The following is an 18,717-nucleotide window of genomic DNA, read 5'->3' as shown; positions in this document are numbered from 1 at the left end:
CCAAAGGAATACAATTTATAAGGTAAAACATACACAGAGCACCACCTAAAATAAGTCTACAAACTGTGATAACCAAAAAAAAAGGTCAACATGCTTAGCACACTACCAAAAGAAATTAATACAACCAGAGAAGTCGGTTTAGAATAAATAAAGTCTGGAACAGTTTGCAAAAATATACGCCATAATCTGCAGATTCTTAAGGAATGGCAAACCAGATTGACTACTATAAGAGTACACCCTCCAGCTGCTTGCAAATCTGTAATAGTCTTTATTATTCGTTGGCAACAAATCTGTGACTTCTTAAAGAGAGGAACAATTTCTAGGAGCTGGCAAACAGCCTTGGGGAGCTGGCAATGCAGTAGCCGGCCATTTTGTTGCTGGGAATAAGAGACCTCCAATGTTGGGCTGGGACCAAGCTCCGGTCACCCCTCTCATATTGGATATCGATTTAATATTAAAAAGGACACTGAAGTGAGTGTCAGGTGGATGACCTGTAAAGGCAACCCTATGGCAGGAACATGGCCATAAATCAGGATGGGTCCAGCAAAGGAGGAAGCAAGACACTGATCCCAAGGAGATCACTCAAGACATCCATATAAATTCCTTATGTCTCTGGAGGTGATGAGAGTAGTCTGGCCAAAAGTGATGGATGTGCATATATTTCATAGTCTATGTCACCATAGTCTGACATTTCCAATCATTCTTATCTCCCTGGAAATCCATTTGGGCTTGAGGTCATCCTTTCATCCCGAAGAACACTGCTCCGGGACATGATTTTGACTATTTATATCACCGCCTGGACACTAGCAAGTTGGTCTAGTTTGTAAACAGGCAGACACTCTGTCAGGTTTGATTGGGCATCTCAATATCATAGAATCATAGAATCGTAGAGTTGGAAGAGACCACAAGGGCCATCCAGTCCAACCCCATTCTGCCATGCAGGAAATCCAAATCAAAGCATCCCCGACAGATGGCCATCCAGCCTCCATTTGAAGACCTCTAAGGAGGGAGACTCCACTACACTCCGAGGAAGGAATGTGTTCCACTGTTAAACAGCCCTTACTCTCAGGAAGTTCCTCCTAATGTTGAGGTGGAATCTCTTTTCCTGTTGCTTGCATCCATTGCTCTGGGTCCTAGTCTCTGGAGCAGCAGAAAACAAGCTTGCTCCCTCCTCAATATGACATCCCTTCAAATATTTAAACAGAGCTATCATATCACCTCTTAACCTTCTTTTCAGCCATCTCAGCGGCTATTGAGTTTTCTCCATTCCAGTTTCCCATAGGCTTCAAAAATTGGTAAGGTATCACCATTAGCAAAGCCTCTTCTATTCACCTTTCCACACCTTTGCTTTGTTATTTTTGTGTGCGTGCGTGAGTGTGTGCATATGTGTGTGTTGCTTATTCCCCTAAATAAACTACAAACTCTATTTGGAATTGCCTCTGGAGTTTCTGTGTGATTTAGAACTCTTATACATAGGGCTGCCATCTCAAGGCTGTCCGTTGCCCAAGCCAAAACATGATTCAGCTAATAAAATTCCCCTGAAAATATTAAATTGTGGGTGCCTTCCTGGGACCCCAGAATTTTGAGTAACACCAAGACACCCTGTTTTTCACAGCCCTGCTCAGATCTCACTCATGGCAGATAAAACAGTGTCAAACTACTTTAAGTCTGCAGTGTGGATACATCTTAGGCCAGTGGTCCTCCAGATGTTTTGGACTCCAGTTCCAAGAATTCTTCCCTCTTGACCAAGCTGGCTATGGCTTCTGGGAACTGAAGTCCAAAACAACTGGAGGACCAAAATTTGGGAGCCACTGTCCTAGGCCTAAGTGTTCTCTCATTCCCCAGCGATACAACAGGATGCCTGTATTCATTACATTAAAGCACCAAGCAATGGCTTCCATCAGTGATGACTTTAACGTACCAATGTCTCCTACCTCTTAACTCTCCTAGGTCCAGCGTCTTCCCTAGTTGCTCTAGTAAATCAGCCCGGGCTGCGTTCTTTTTGTGTTTTTTGCCGTCATAGTGTTGTTGTGCCATCATTGGATTGTTAAACCATGCTGCACAGAGCTGGCAGTACCTGTCGGAGTCTCTTCTCTGATGGGGAGGAGACACCATGGGAGAGCTGTCCACGTGGGGCTGCTTTAGGGAACTCAGGTTGGTCTCTGTAAAAGGAAAGAATGAAGTGGAAGCATGGCCAGACACCAATATGGTTATTCCTATTACAACATGGAATGCTGAGGCTTCCAAGAGGCAAAAAGTGTTGCACATGCAATGAGCAGTTGACCCTTGAAGGAACAGAAACTGAATCATACTATCCAACAGTTAAAATCTGGGTCTCATGTAGCCAGACAACATCAGAGTGCAGTTAAGATGGCAAAAGTTATTAATGAGGAAACACATATAAGCTAGGAGACACTGCAGCAGCTGACTTTTGCTTAAGTCTGCAGGGAAGGGCAGGATATTTTAAGTTAAACTGTTTACTGTGTATGTCACAGCTTCTCAATGGATATTCTCTGCAGGGTTGCAGCTGCATGGGAGAATATTAGGGTATTGCTGTTGTTGTGTGCCTTCAAGTCGTTTCCAACTTATGGCGACCCTAAGGCAACCCAGTCCCCAAATTTCTAGCATTCTCAAGAGTGGGGCACTGAAAACCCTTCACCCCTAGAAGTCTTCCATTTGCTGTGTTTGCATTCCCTTGGTCCCTTTGCCTTCCCCTTTTCTTTGGAGACATAAACTGTATTTCTCCACAATGAGCTGCAGTTTGAATTGCGGTCAGAAATTTGTGGACTGCAAGAAAATTTCATGGGGAGGGGAAGGTCAGAATATTTATCAGGGCTTAGCCAAACCCTGGCTTCCGGCAAATGAAGATTCAATTTCAAATAAATGCATATATATATATATATATATATATATATATATATATATATTCCTCCGCAGCTTGAATCTGATAATCTGAAACCTCATTCCATTTGAGCGTTAATGAGACGGCATCTAGAGGGAACTTCAAGGTGATGGAGCCTTAATTATACGATTCCCCCAAACCTCAATGCAAGGGAGAGGGAACCACAAGATATAGATCATGCATAGTTATGCAACCTCAAAGGTTTCTCCAGGGAAATGGACCCTTTCCTTCCACTGGAACTATGTATAACTTGTCACTTCCTTCTTTCTCTCTGAGTTTAGGGAGAATCTTTGAAAGTACCTAGTGTTTCGGATAGTAAGTTTTCCCCACCCAATTATTGTGGTTTCTGAAGTCCCATTTTGCAATGCAGCGCAGAAGAAAGACGATCTTTTCTGTTAGTGAGACCAAAGCACATTAGGAAAATTAGCTCCTTGGAGCATTCAGCAGCGAAATGATGGAAGGTTTTCTTCTCTAAAGCACCATTGACTCTTCCATTCCAGTGACCTTCATCCCTTTGTACTCAACTTGTCCAGAAACCAAGGGCTTTCTCTACTCATTGTAATAACTGTTGTTGCTATGGCAGATGTTTTCAAAATGAGAAAGAAAAAGGAAAGGCTTGTAAAACAATGTCACAAGTGCCTTGAATTTCTGAATCCTGGGTCATGGACACAACCAGGAACAAAGCTGAAATAACAACAGCCTGTGTCCTTTCTCTTTGCTATACAGGGATGGAGAAGATACTCCGAAATATTCAAAACAGTGTCAAAAATGCCTCTCTAATCCAGAAATCCTGGCAAAAAGAATCCTGGACCGATGAGAATATTCGCAGTTTGAGATGTATTCTGCACAAAATTCATCCATGGTTGTTTTGCATCGTGTATTTGGTGAAGAAGGGCATCCCTTTACCCAGCTTGAAACATCCAGGCTGATTTGTGCAGGGTTCCTCCACCCCAAAAGGGTGTTTCATGCTTCATCGGCTCCTTCTTCACCCTTGTGCACCCAGCCCCAGGCTTTCTCCCTCTTAGACAGGCTGCCGAATGCAAGTGGTCACTGCAGACAGCCATTCGAGAGGAACAAAAAGGGACCTGGTGCCAAGCAATATATATTTTCTGACAGTTTAAAGAAAACAAATGGCCCCCATTCTCCCCTTTTCCCCTCCAGCGCCTCATGGATTATTTGTAGAAACTGCAGAAGGAGCCTTTGGGTGTCTGGCACCTCGTAAATAAACAATTATTGTTACGCATCTGTAAAAACAGCCGGAGTTTTATCGTCAGGCAGCACATTGGACATGTTGGTTTGCAATGCCTGGGGCTATAAAGCGGAAGATTTCACTCTGCTGTCCAGGCCCTTCCTTGTTATTTGGTTTGCCGTTGCCCTGAAGGAGAGTGGGACAGCATAGTTTGACGTAGCTGAGAGCAACTTCAGAACGTATATTGCATTGCACTAGAAAGGTAACTTACTTTTGATGGAAACAGATTTTTTTTTACCTCTTAATTCATTGTTGTTATTTGCTATGTCTTAAGGTGGATCTATGAATGAAAGCTCTCCAAAATGCCCTGTTATCAAGAGTTAAGTTAAGATCTTGCAAATTCAAGGCTGTGCCTTTCTTGATGAAGTTTATCTTCCCGTGATGTGGTTTTCCTCTTTTCCTTTGTTGTTGTGTGCCTTCAAGTCCTTTCCAACTTATGGCAACCATAAGGCAAACCTATCATGGGTTTTCTTGGCAAGTTTCTTCAGAAGGGGCTTGCCATTGCCATCCTCCAAGGCTGAGAAAATATGACTTGCCCAATGTCACCCAGTGGGATTTCCATGGCCAACTATCTTGGTTTGGAAGGGACCATTCCCATTAGCTCTCTGACATCCCATTTTTCTGCTGCTTTAAAATGTCTCAGCTTCTCTCTTCTCTGAGCACTTTCTCCCTTTTATGCTCAGCTTACTTGAGTTGCAGTTCAAAGTGCAACAGTAGTTTCATTCTATTAACTCAGCAGGATGGAAAGGAGAAAAAGGAGGTGGCATCTTGCCCTTCCCAGTAGAAGCAGGCAAAAGCAAACTACTACAGACTCTGTAGAAGAGGATACTGCTTGTATCCTCTTCTTAATTAATAACTTTTTGTCATCTTGACTACACTCTGATGTTGCTTGGATGCATGCCAGTTTTCATCTCCAAAATGTTGGAGGATATGCATTGCTCCAATGCAACTCGACAGTCAAGTTGGCTGCCACTAGTAAGAAACAGAAGATCCTCTTTCCTGTAAGTTATGTCACTATTCTGTTGTGAATCACTTTGCAGAATCTCTTCTCCTGTTTTCAATTTATCACTATGGTGAAAAAGTCAGCCCTCTGCCTGTTTGCGGTTTGCAAAGATCTTTACAGTTAAGCAAACAATCAGAGGGCTAAATTATCTGCCACCGACATTTGACTTTTTAAATGTGAAAGTTAATGGGGTGTGCATTGCGGAAGCCGCAACGTAGTGTGACTGGCAGCAACAAGAACGTCAGGCAAAATTCAAGAGGCCAACCAACCAAAGAACACTTTGGTTAAAATAAACCAGGCCTCCCCCCATTTCCCCCTCCATTGCTGCTGCTAAGTTAAGAGCAAAATGATATTCCACTCCATGCGAGTGCCGGAAGGAAAAAAGAAATGTATTTGCTGCGTTGTCAATTAAAGGCAGTTCCAAAATCAGTTACATGTAGCCAGCGGGGACAGAAGCCATTTCCAACATACAAGCCAATATGCAGAAAATATGAAAAAGGAGAATTACTACTTAAGCGGCGGAACGGTTGAGTAAGCTTGGTGAATGGGCTGATGATCTACAACAGAATTTCCCAACCTGCTGCTTCTCTGGGATTATCTCAGGGATGGGCAGAGAGTGGATTTTGGGTGCATGCGAGAATCTCATCCTTCATATTCCAATTGCCATTGCTCTGGTCTTTGATGGAGAGAAAAGCAGTCAGGCATAATGGCTCCATCATGCCTGGGCCCCAGAGTCCTTCCTTTCTTTCCAATTCCTCCTCTGCAACCTCCGAGGGAAAAGAAAGCAACTAGGAACTGCTGAACCTAATTCCCAGCCCACCATCTCCTTTTCCTTGTGTGTCATGTCTCATTTAGATTATAAGCCTGTGGGCAGGGACCTGTCAAACTAAGTCATCGCAAGCCACCCTGGGAAACATTATGGTTGAAGGCTTGGGTTTAAATACTGAAAATGCATAAATAAATATGCCCCCTCCCATTTTCTTTTCAACTACAGAACACCCCCCCCCCAAAAAAAAAAAAACTAGATGCCACAATTCACAGGACAAACTGTTTCATACCAGATCTTCATATTGCACTGGGGCAGCTTAATATAAATACCAATATTTCCTACAAGTCCTAGGTTTGGGACCGATCAGTGGCAATAAAAGAAACCCATGGCACTATCCCAAAACAAAAAGCCTGACACAGCAAAGATAGCAACGGGGTTTTACTTTTGTTTGGGACGTTTCCTCCGCTGTACGTTTTCGTACTCCCAAATCAGCCAAGGCAAGACGGACTGTAGCTCTGGGCTTTCCTGCTTCTCCTCAGTACCGATCTCAAGCAGAAACCTGCCCCAAAACCAAATCACTCTGTTGCATTTTTTTTCAAGAGATGCGTTGATATCTCTGGACCTACCTGTGGTCTTTAAAGATGGCTGCTCCCCAAGCAACAGTTTTAATCTTTTGGCGTGAATTTTCCCTTGATAGTGTGACTCAGCCACGACGGCCGACGTAAAGGACATATTGCAGAGCGTACAGCATTTGTTCTTATCCACCGGGTCGTCGTCGCTGCCCTGAAGGAGGAGAAAGAAGAACCAAGGAGGATAGCTAAGAGACAAGCCAGAAAGCTGTACCCTAAGAACAGTGATATCAGATCTTCAGGCCAGACTTCAAGGGACTCCAGGGTTAAGGGATCTATTTTAGCTGAAATCACCTGGATAGCTGTTGCTTTCCATGTCCATGCTCATCATTGTTGTGGTTAACTGCCATCAAGTTGACTTCGACTTATGGAGACCCTATGAATGAAGCTGCATCCACACTACATAATTAATGCAGTTTGACATGGCTTTAAGTGCTACTGCTTCATGCGAGAGACTTCTCTCTGAGAGAGCTGTAGTGCCACAATAACATACAAATCTCAGACTTCCATAGCATGGAGCCATGGCAGTTAAAGCGGTATCAAACTGCATTATTTCTGCAGCGTGGATGCAGCCTGAAATATCTCTATCTCACTCTGTCATTAACTGCCCTGCTCATGCCTTGCAAACTCAGGGCTGTGGCTTCTTAGATTGGTTTTATTCATGGGACCTTCCTTTTTTACCTACTGCCTTCTAACTTAGCAAGCATTATCATCTTTTCTAAGGAGTCTTCTCTTCTTATGATATGTCCAAAGTACAACAGCCTCAGTTTAGTCATCTTGACGTTGGGTAGAGTTCAGGCTTGATTTGCTCTAGGATCCATTTATTGCATCATTGCTACCACACTTTACATAAACTAGAACTTGGGGAGGTTATTAAAGAAAGTGGCCATGCAGGCTGGGGGATTCTGGGAGTAGAATGCCACACAATAACTTTCCCATGAGCCAGCACTAGGTAATGGTTTGAAGGTTGGACTAGGACTCTGGAGACCAGGGTTTGATTCCCAGCTCAGCAAGTCACAGTCTCTCAGCCTCAGAGGATGGCAATGACAAAACTCCTCTGAACAACTCTTGCCAACAAAACCTCATGATAGGTTCATCGTAAGTCAGAAGACACTTGAAGGTGCACAACAACAACAACTTTCCTATGCTCTATTCAAAGGCCTCAGGTTTCTGAAAGGGTTTCATAAACTTGTGAAGAACTATTGCACCTGGAGACTGTTTGTGGTGATCTTACGAAAAATGGAAATAGATAACTAATACGTATGCTCTATTATCCTAGATTTCATCCCCTATAGTCCATTTCTCACATGAGATGGACAAGACCAAACAGGTTGTAAATGAAACATCTGTACCTCTGACAAGTAACTAATAAATTTAATCAGTCATTAGCAGAATCCTTCTGAACCCTCTAATGCATGTATAAATGGCTTTTTAGTGCTCCCAGAAATTTCCGCGAGGCCAGAATTGACTGCCAAAGCCAATAAAAATACTCACATATCTCTCCATTACGGTGCTGGGATGTGTGGGGACTCAAAGCCCAGGTGGCAATTCACACCTTGTGTCATAAATTAGGACAATATTGAATATGCAGTTGTGGGAAACTCACACATTTGTCAAGATCCTCCTCTCCCCAGGTACCAGGGTGCGAATCTTTTTCACCAACTGATGGAGGATTAAAGTCAGTGGGTCCAGCCTGTCATTTCTGTAGGCCAGAACAAAGTGGTGCTTCATCCATTGCATATACAGAAGTGGACATATGAGTGGACTGGGGGCTGGACTTTCCCTGAACGATAGCAATGGCAAAGAGGGGAAGGAGGCTCTTCAACACATCTGAAGGCAGCCGGTGAGCTTAGAAGGTGTAAGGCATGCTTCGTAGAACAAGATAGCTCTGTCCTTCAAGGGAAGGAAGTAACTGAAGGTCTCAAGAGGAACAGCTAGAGGACCTAACACTGTTGTTCCTGCCTGTGGTTCTGGAGACAGTTGCATCCACCTGCAAAATAGCCCTGAAAACAACTCAGGGTCGATCTGAACCAACAAAAGATGTGGAAGGTACTGGGAGAGATTGTCCACTTGGATGCAGGGATGGGAACATCAGTGATGGAACCTTCAAGGAACATTAGCAATGGAAGGCCATTGTTAATGTTCCTTGAAGGTTCCATCACTGATGTTTCCATCTCTGCATCCAAGTAGGGCTGATGATGGTTTAACAGGGAGCAGCATAATCTCCCATACCTTTTCAGCAAGTGGAATGAAGTTCCCCCACTCTATTCTGAGTCACAGGAGAACCAAAGGAGAACCTTGCAACGGGTGAGAAGGTGCCGTTTCTCCCTGGGGTTCTCAGAAAATGCCCTGGGATGAAGGGAACATCATCCAGTTCTTCAAAGCAAAACTACAGCTACAAATACTGCAAACCTTAGCAATATATGCCCTGTCCAGATCGACCCTGAATTTTTGGTGTTGAGCTTCAGTTCTTAACTAAAGACCCCAATGTCATATGGGGGCTTCTTTGTTACATAAAGTTCTTTGTTAACTAAAGATGCCAACATCTTGGTTTAGCATATTTCTGTTATTTCAATCTTCTTGTTCCATAAACATGGCCTAATCTGGAACAGTCATGAATTTCTACTGAAACCCTGAAGAGAACCCTTCAAGCAAAGAGAATGGCCTCTTGGCCAGATTAAAATACCAATAAATATCATTCATTGCCATAAATGTGAAGCAAACACACACACCACACTTCCAGCCAAAAGTGCATGCAGCCATATTAGCCTTCCGTTGCAGTGTAGCTCACACTTTTGGAGGACAAACACACCAAGAAGACTTGATCCGTGTGCCATGAATATTTACCAAGCCTAACAAAAAAGATTTGTGACTTTTTTAAGCCTTATGCTGTAAAATGTAAAATAGAAAGGTGTAGAATCACTGGGGAGGGAAGGAGAGAAACCCAAGGGTTGGGGGAAATACTTTTGTTGAACCTCACATCTGAGGACCCTCCACCCAGAATAACATGGCCACAGTGTGTGTGTGTGTGTGTGTGTGTGTGTGTGTGTAATCTTGGAAGTTGTATACCAGAAAAGTAATGTTTCCAAGCTCTGTTGCTAGGGCTGATGCAGCGTCCAAACCAGGACTGGTCCTACCTTTCGGCAGATATGAGGGATCCACCTCCCCTGTTTGGAAACCCACCGACTGATTCCTATGAATTGCTTGAAGAAATCACAAAGCCACCCCACCCCCGGACTAATTTCAAAGCCAAATTAATTAACGTTCCATTTATAATCATTAGCTCTCTACACTCAAGCTTTTTTAACCTAAATTACTCTTCCACCCCTACTGTGTTACTTCCTCTGATGTATTGACTGTAAAATAAATCATATCCATCTCCTTTTTCCCTCTCTCTCCCTCCCCAGCGCTAAGTAGGGCAACGTCTTTTAATCTCTGCTCCTCATCAGATAGAATCTCTGCTCTTTGTGCGTTTTTAGAAGTGTTCGCACATCAGCTGTGAAATTTCGGCATTAAGCAGCCCTGCTTCTTATGCCGGGCTCAGCTACCTTCAGTCATCACCAAAGCGGCCGCCTTCGAAGGAGGCCATGAATTTCAAGTGCACATCTGGCACGTCTTGATCGGTCTCCCAACAATTTTCTTGTAGTACCTTTATGAGCAGATAATAGGGTTGACAGCAGATTGCAGAGGCAATAGCTACAGGCCACGGGGATCAATCTCACGTCGGCAATGATGAACCGCCAAAGCCAAGGGTTTCCACGGAAGTAGCTCATTCTCTCTAATAGCAAAATCAGGTGCTGAGTGCCGACAAGATTGGGGACAAAATGGAGCCACCGAGAAACAAGGATGGGGAGACCTGGGGAGTTGTAGCAGTACACACACACACGCAAATAGAACAGGGTCGACTCTTAAAAACACCACCAACAACAGCCCCCTGAGATGGTTGCTGTTGTTGGGTGCTTTCAGGTTGTTTCCAACTTATGGCAACCTCATCACAGGGTTTTCTTGGCAGGTTTCTTCGGAGGAGGTTTGCCACTGCCATCCTCTGAGGCTGAGAGAATATGGCTTGCTCAAAGCCATCCAATGGGTTTACACGGCCAAGCTGGGATTCGAATCCTGGCCTCCAGAGTCAGCGTCCAGTATTCAAACCAGTATACCGTGCTGGCTCAATAGCCATGTAAAGTTGATGAGAAACATCCGAAATGAATTATATTTACAAGTTTCAAATGATTAACCAAGGTATGAACAAAGGCAATGGCTTCGTGGCACACTACATATATTAATACTAGAGTCTTCACTACTGTAACAAAAGGAATCTTCCTATGGATGAGTCTGATCCCAAGGAAACTGACTTTTGATAAGCAGACTTATTGCCTTTGAACATCTGCACAAAATTCACACATGGCAGTTTTGTGCAGCAAACAGTATTTGCTGCACAGAGGACAGCATTTTTGGTGTGGAAAATAATATTTCAGTGCAAAAATATTAATTCATGAGCAGAAAATGCTGCTTTCTGTACAAATCAACTATACGCGAATGTTACGCAGACTAAATCCCCAATTACAGCATTTTCTGTACAAAGAACAGCACTTTCTGCACACGAATTAATATTTCTGTATTGAAATATGATTTTCCATATCAAAGATGCTGTTTCCTGAACAGAATATGTAACCTTTGGTGCAAAACAACCACGTGCGAATTTTGCGCCGAATAAGTCCCAAACTGTGAAAAGTCCTTTCAGTATAAAATTCTTCTAGACAGGGTTTTTCAACACTCAAAAAACATGCTTCCCAACCATTTGGACTGTGGGAGAAAGAGAGAGAAATGGGGACATTTTAAAAGAAGCTGAAAATTTGGGGTGACAGAAGATTAACGGGAACTGTCCCTGCCGAATCAGGAAAGTTGAGAGGTATGGATATGTTGTTTCCAGCATTTAAGGTAACTTGTAGTTGTATGCCCTTGAAGGTGGAATTTATGTGAAGCTACCAAGAAGTCTTTTTCGAGGAACTCTCCCCTTCTTCACATTTTCTAGCCTCTTGTGTTTTATGATCTGCCTGGTACAATTTAAAAAAGCAACAACCACCAACATGTGCAAATGATGCACTTGCTAATACCTCAGGCTGAAGCCCCAAATAGCAAAATCAATGAAAGGAACACATTCAGGTGAGAAAAAGGGAACTGTTATGGCACAATTGTGAGAAAAGTGTCCCTAAGGGAGGAAAGGAGGGAGAATATTAAAGAGAGAGAAAGCTGGGACCTGGATTGCTCTCTCTCTGTTTCTCCATGCTGTATATACTGGAATGATAGCAGCACAAAGTTGTAGGGCAAATCTTGTTGTTATGGGAAACAAATCCCCAAGGAATGTGTGGGGTGCTGCATTTGGAACAATGATGTAAACTAGAGTAAATGGACTTAGACTCAAGTTGCCTTCATGACTTGACTTGGACTCAACTCGGCAATAAATGGTGCACTGACTCAACTCGACATGCAATTTGTATATTTCTAGCGACAGATTTGTTGGTGTCATTCACTTGGAGCAGAAGGCAAGGCCTGTCCCCAGAGCATGGGGTGCATTTCTCAAAAGGAAACAGAAGCCATCAATGATCCTGAGTCCGAAGGTTCCTTCTAAAGCTTTTGGAAAGCTTGAGAAGGTTCCTCTGATACATAACAGCAACAGATTGCCAAGCAGACCTCAACTCCCAACTCAAGCCCATTGCTTAATATGTTTTCTGTTCCCATCCAAGAAAAGCACCTTGCTTCCTTTTTGTGTGTGTGTTAAAGTTGGCTCCCAGAATTGAGACTCAACTTGAGACTTGACTTAAAAGTATCTTGCAAGAACATGAGACTCAACTTGAGATCTGAAGGTAGAGGCTTCAGATTTGACTTGCGACTAAAAGACTTCAATGCACCGCTGCTGTTATAGCTGAAGCTCAGGAAAAAGAAAATGTTTTCTTTAGCCCTTGAGTCTTGGACAGATTGATAGCCCTACATCCTTCTGGGATGGTCCCATGCCCTCCTTTAAAGAGGACACTGTTAGAGGACAGTGGGGACCATCCATTGAGCAGATAGTTTTGGACTACATCTCCCAGGTCGTTGTTAATTTTGCCTACTTGCAAATTAATTTCTCCATCCATTATGGTTGAAACATGCCTAAATATTAATGAAACACAATGTGTATACATAGGTGCCTTCCATGTGCTCAGTACAGCTTCCTCCTGCAAGCAGCCTTTATTATTCCAGGGAGGACTTGATGACAATTTGTGTTTTGATGTTTCTTTGTGCTTGATCATTTAGTACCCTTTTGGTTAATAAGTCCTTAGGGAGCCAAACAGGAGTCTTGGTGGTTCAATTTTGCCAATAGATCTGGATCCTATGAATCTGGCATTCCTCCTGATTTCATCATAAAGAATGCATTCAGTATGGCTGCCATGTACTTGCAATCAAATATTCTATATGTCTCTCCCATGCCTATTTTCCACAGAAATAACCCTATTGACCAATAAACCTGGGAACTATAGACTAATAAGGCTGCTGTCCTCCAGACTAGCTCTTTTTCTAATAATGCTAACAGAACTCCATGGCACTGACTCCAAGGAAAAAGGTGCAGAGAGAATGGCATTCCTAAGCCCAAGGGCTGGGCTGCTTTCTTGCTGGGTCCAGCATATGCGACTCTGATGGCCTATGAGATGTGGCAGTGGGTACTTCATTAATGGCATAACATGTCTGTGCAAAAAAGGTCCAGCAGCCTCCCAGCTATTTTTAGCAAACAAGTTGCCACCGGCTTTAATTAGCTTGCCTGGCAGCACTATTTTCTGCGGCTTGGTTTACCAGGAACATATATTTATAAGAGTTGCTAAATACACCCCCCTCTCTTTCCCCCAAACTGAGATGCCCTTTTTGAAAATATCCTCGTTTCTATTACCCTTTCAGTGCCAACAATCACATCCCACATTCTTTGCTCTAAAAACAAATCCTTGGTAGCACTGCATACCTTTCACACATGGCCAAGGCATCTGCTGAAACTATACAGTTCTGCTAAATCTCCATCCGCATGGCATTACACTTTGGATCTGCCCCAAGTATGTTTGCTTGGAAGGAAGCTCTACCAATATAAACGCAGGCACACCTCAGTTAGCAAAGCCTCCGATGGCGAAGCTCCTTTTTTACAAAGGCTATTTACAACCATCCAGGCCCCTTTTCCTCTTCAATTTTTTTTAGCAACATCAGTATTGGGAGGAAAGGGAAGAAGGACTTGAGAAACACAGATGGATTGCAGCAACATGTCCGCAGTAAAGAATGCAATAAAAATTAAGCTAGGAAAGGCAAATCTTCTACTCAAATCCTGCTGCTGTCTGTCTACAACAGGCAAGGAGAACAGCAGATGTCTCCAGAATTTTGTAGCATGCATGTATGAATCACAAAGCAGAGAGAATGGAAAAACCTGCCTCACCAGATACACCTGGAATGTTTTTTAAATACAGCCGCCCCTTCTTTCTGGCGGACTTGAGGTCCATGCTTTTCAATATTCAGAGAGGCGGCCTCCGTTATTTCCAATGGGGCACACCCCCATAGCGCACATCCCATGTGCACGCGTGGGCATGCACCCCAAGCCTATGGGGCTTGAATATTGGTGAGTCTTCTTGGGGGGGGGGGGTCCGGGACAGATCCCCCCAAAAACGGAGGGCCAACTGTACTTCTTTCTCAGTGTGTCTTGATGACAATTTGTGAGCAACTGTGGTTTATACTAAGTGCATAAAGCTCAGTGCCCTCACCAAGAGTCTTTCCCTAGGTCTCACGTTTTGGCCTGGGACAGTCCTAACCTGGCAACCCTATTTAGGTCCATCTGAGTTATGAAAAAATTCACACCTCAGCAGGTTTTTCTCTCAGTCAGTAAGATGGCGCAGAAGAGGAATTCTTCCAACTTGAAATGCGTTTCTAGGAAAAAAAAGAAGAGCGATCCAGAGCTACAGGAGTCTTAAAACACTTGCTAGCAAAGAGATTCCCTTTTCATGTACTGTTTTTCTTCCCTTTCCTCTTGTTCTTGAGACATCAAACTCGACTCTGCTCTGTGGCCCTAGGGAACCATTTCAAAGTTATTGCGGAGTTGAAGCGTGGCACGGAATGGGCAAGCTTCGCAGGCTGACATCCACCGTGGCGCTCAAATAGAGCCACCCATGAAGGGCTTGTTTGAAAACCTGACACTTAAAGGATGTTTGCACTCTGGGATTCTCTCACTCGCATGGCCTCATAACAAGCGCACTCCGGGTGTTGTTTCTCCCGTGCTTCCCTCACATTGTTTCACTTCAACCTACTTTTTGCAGAGAGATGTGTGATGGGAAGCAAAATGAAACTCCTCCTGGCAAACCAAATTTACATCCTGCTCCAAATTCAGACTGTCTCTCGCCCACCCATGAAAAACTCTCAACTGATTCTCTGTCTTTGTTTGGAAGTTATGTTGCAGATTATGATGTCTGGATGTTATGTTGCAGATAGGATCTTCCTATTTAAACAAGCCTTAATTCATCAGGTAAGGGCAGAGACTCCATGAAAAGTGGAGACTCTGGGCCAGGGCCCAAGATCTGGCAGCCCCTCTTAAAACTCAAGAAAATGTTGCATGGAAGAGTTTTTCTTCACAGGCCAGGAAGCTTTTGCATGGAGCAGGATTCAGCTCAGCAGCCTGGCAAGTGGAGCTTTGCTTTACTCTGAACTTCACTTTGTGGCCTGGCAAGCTGTTGCATGGAACTGTGGTCTTCATTGCAGCAGGAAAAGATGTGGCACCAAACCAAGACCAAATAACCCAATAAGAGCTTGATTTACAAGGAGAGGAGAGGCTATGCTAACTAGGGCAGGATACAGACCGCCAACTTGGGGTGGGCTGCAGCCGCCCTTTTGCGCCACATATTGGGGCCAGGGCAGCCACAGTGGCAGCCCAAAGGCCCCAATACAGTGCTTTTCGGGACTGGGGAGGAGCAGCAAAAAGGGGTATCCTTAGGGCTTCATGCTCCAGGATACCCCGGGAGCCGCAGCCAGGGGGAAAAGGGGCTGCGGAAACGTTTTGGAGCTCCTTTCAGTGTCACTGAAAGGGTACCACAAGCACCCTGCAGCGGCGCCAGGACGTGGACGTGGCACGGCCGTCACGTCAAAATGGCGGTGCCCATGTAGACAAAAAGCCCTGCCATTTTGACATCTTGGCGACGTACTAGGGTTAGGGAGCATCTAAAAAGGATGCTCCCGGGTAACCCTAGTACATCGCCAGAGATGCTCATTTTCATTCTTCCTAATCTTTCACAAGAAATGTGAAAACTCCCAGCTCCTGAGCCTTCCATGTTGCCACCCTCCGTCTGACTGCGGCTCAGATGTGAAACTTTTGTCCAACAAGCATCCCAGATAAATGCCCAAATTGTCCAGCAGTCTCCTTTTCCATTGGGCAACAAATGCTTCAAGTCTTTTGACTTGCTGGGGCAATACATAAGATAGCATAAGATGCATAAGGGAGCCAACAAAATGGATATGAAATGCACTCGGAAGCTCATTGTTTCTCAATTATGCCTGGGCCATAGCAGGCCAGATAAAGATGCAATGGCCTAAAGGCAATCTCAGCCCTGTAAAGCTTGTGATTGATTCAACAGTCATTTCCCAGAATGTATTTGCCTTGGCATATCTACTAGCGATGAATAAAACCATCATTCATGCGGTTGCATTAAGCATGAGGGGATCTCCTCCAGGGATGTGCTTCTGGAGTCTGTTCTTTGTGAATTCCATAGGAACTGACCTGGTCCACCTTTCTAAGGCTAACATGTGGATTTGAACTTAATGTTATCCGCCGGTTTTCACACTTTCTGAACAAACCAGCTCAGTTCTTTGGTTCAAAAAGAAATGCATCAAAGTGCATTTCAAAATACACATTTTTGCTTCAAATGCAGAAAGACTTGTTTTGAGAGCAAATTGTGGTGTATACTGTTGTTGTTGTTTTTAAAAAACATTAGTTTACTTCTAACACTAACACAAAATACTGACACAAATATAAATGCACCAGCATATGACAAATATATGATATCCAAAGGAAATCCTCTGAAAAACAGAATCATTTTTTCAGTATAGTACTAATATATGTTTCCTTCTTTTCCAATGAATCATCCTAAATTTTCATTTTCTAAAATGGAAAATATCAAGGAACCCACATCAAATCTTTACGGTGTTTATACTGAATCCAAGGTGGGTCTCAGAATATAAGGTGCACTGCTGACAAAAGCAATGAGCAGCTGCCATCTCTTAATAAACATACCTGTCCTAGTTTCCCTTCTAACAACCTGTCACTTAGCTGTTAATTCTTCATTTAATGCCAAATTGCACAAACTCCTCCACCATGTAGGAAGATCCACTTCCTGCATCCCTGAGCTTTAACCATTCTTGACACCAATAATAAAATGTCTGTTGTTGCTGTTAGCTTTATTTATTCGCTTGCCTTTTCCCTAACACTGGGACTCATGAGCTTTCTGAATATTCCAATTTAGCAGAAAAAGACCCGATTACTCCTCTGTCATCCCAGTTTTTAAACTGTTTTCAAAAAGTCCCAGTTTCTCTCTCTTCCACCCACTTTCCCTCTTTGTCCTCAGATTATTTCGATTGCTGCAAACTGAGTTCAAAGTCCAAATTCACTTTGCACTCATTTAACTCAATGGGAGGGAGGGAGAGGGAGACATCTTGGCTCAGGCAAAAGCAAACTGTTGCAGCCTCTCCTTGCATGTGTCGCCTTCTTCAGTAATAATTTTAGCCATCTTGACCACAGTATGATGTTGATTTGCCACATATGTTCTGGTGTCTGAAATGTTGGGAAATATAGACTCAAGGTGGCTAAAGAATAATCTACTGTGGACCCATTTGCTGGGGTTAGGGGCAGAGGACTCCCATGAATATCGAAAAACCTCAGATAAAAAACACTACTTTATTAACTTGAGAACACCTCTCTAGGAATCTCTAGGTCCTCCAGCACAACTCTATGGTCAATATCTGCCAGAGGTTGACCACAGAGATTCCTAGAGAGAACATATTAAATTAAATCCTCAAATAATCAAACCCACAAAAGTCAAAGCTGCAAATGTGGAGGGCCAACTGTACAACTTGTATAAAGGCAAATATTTGCATGGGGGGTTAAATAAAAAGGATTAGACATCCCTTGTCATCCCTTCCAGATCCAATATTCTATGGTTCTTCGATTCAATTAATGCAAACTACTTTTGCACTTGGGGCTCAGATTCCAGCAACTGGTGTAAACCCAGGGCAAAAGTGGGACGAGGAGAAACTGGGACTTTTTAAAAACAGCTGAAAAAGTGGGATGACAGAGGATTTATTAGGACTGTCCCAGACAGATTGGGACAGTTGGAAAGTATGGTCAGAATCTGGGTTAAAGAATCGAAATGCCAGTCTCAGTCAACAGAAGCAGCCCACAACCTGAAAAACCTGCCACTTGCAATTTGCTGGCTCAGCATATGGGGCAAGACACACAGATCCTGCCCTTCCTGAAAATACCCCCATTTTGTCCAAACAAACCCAACACTTGATGCATGAGAAGTATGTTTAGCACAGCATCAATTCATTAAAGTTTCATTCTGTTACAATTTTCTCCCGCAACGCCACAACCGTCTGTCTTTCTCGGATTTCATATTCATGTCTAGACGCACGGTTAATTCACAGAGCCTCTTTTTTAAAGGAGCGTTTGGAAACTTCAAAGGCAATCTTGTACAGCCGGCAGAATGAACTGGAGCAGCGAAGACAGGCTCAGAATGAGTTGCTGAGAGGTGTGCGGGAGGTAGGGGCGCATGAAAGGCTATGGGGCTGCAAGCACTCTCCTTCAACATGCCCCTCCGGCAGTCGGAGGGTGTGTGGGAAGAATAAAAAGATGGCAAGGAACGCACAGCCGCATGGCTTCATTTCCAGCGTTTTACCAGGAGTTTAAAAGGATCGGAGGTGCTGCAAAGGAAGCAAGAACTACAAACGGGCTTCCATTTTTACCTTTCTCTGAAGAGCTACATTGGAAGTGAAAAGTCTCATTACAGAATCCTAGGCTGCTGCCACACTGCAGGTTGACACGGCTTTGACTGCCACGGCTCCATGCTATGGAATTGTGGGATTTCTACTTTGTTGTGGCACCAGGCCTCTCCGACA

General features: G+C 43.7%; 1 protein-coding gene across 9 annotated transcripts in view; it reads right to left on the bottom strand.

Moving 5' to 3' along the window:
* ZMAT4 (zinc finger matrin-type 4) overlaps positions 1 to 18,717 on the bottom strand; it is a 114,393-nt gene that overhangs the window by 44,069 nt on the left and 51,607 nt on the right. For 7 of the 9 annotated variants that reach the window (XR_016282302.1, XR_016282300.1, XR_016282301.1 and 4 more), the window contains exons 4-5: positions 6,550 to 6,706; positions 1,935 to 2,162 (exon numbers count right to left, since the gene is read on the bottom strand). Coding sequence is in view for 5 of the 9 variants with exons in the window: in XM_089537816.1 (XP_089393942.1) it covers positions 1,935 to 2,162; positions 6,550 to 6,706 (385 nt within the window). In the remaining 4 variants the exon portion in view is untranslated. Of the gene's footprint in view, positions 1 to 1,921; positions 2,163 to 6,549; positions 6,707 to 18,717 lie in introns of all 9 variants that reach the window. The other 2 variants (XR_016282303.1, XM_089537818.1) reach the window with 1 other exon arrangement.

The sequence above is a fragment of the Sceloporus occidentalis genome, unplaced genomic scaffold (assembly GCF_023333645.1).
Source record: "Sceloporus occidentalis isolate IW3139 unplaced genomic scaffold, rSceOcc1.0.p SCAF_9, whole genome shotgun sequence".
NCBI classification, from domain to species: domain Eukaryota; kingdom Metazoa; phylum Chordata; class Lepidosauria; order Squamata; family Phrynosomatidae; genus Sceloporus; species Sceloporus occidentalis.
This window is presented reverse-complemented; position numbering and strand designations above follow the sequence as displayed.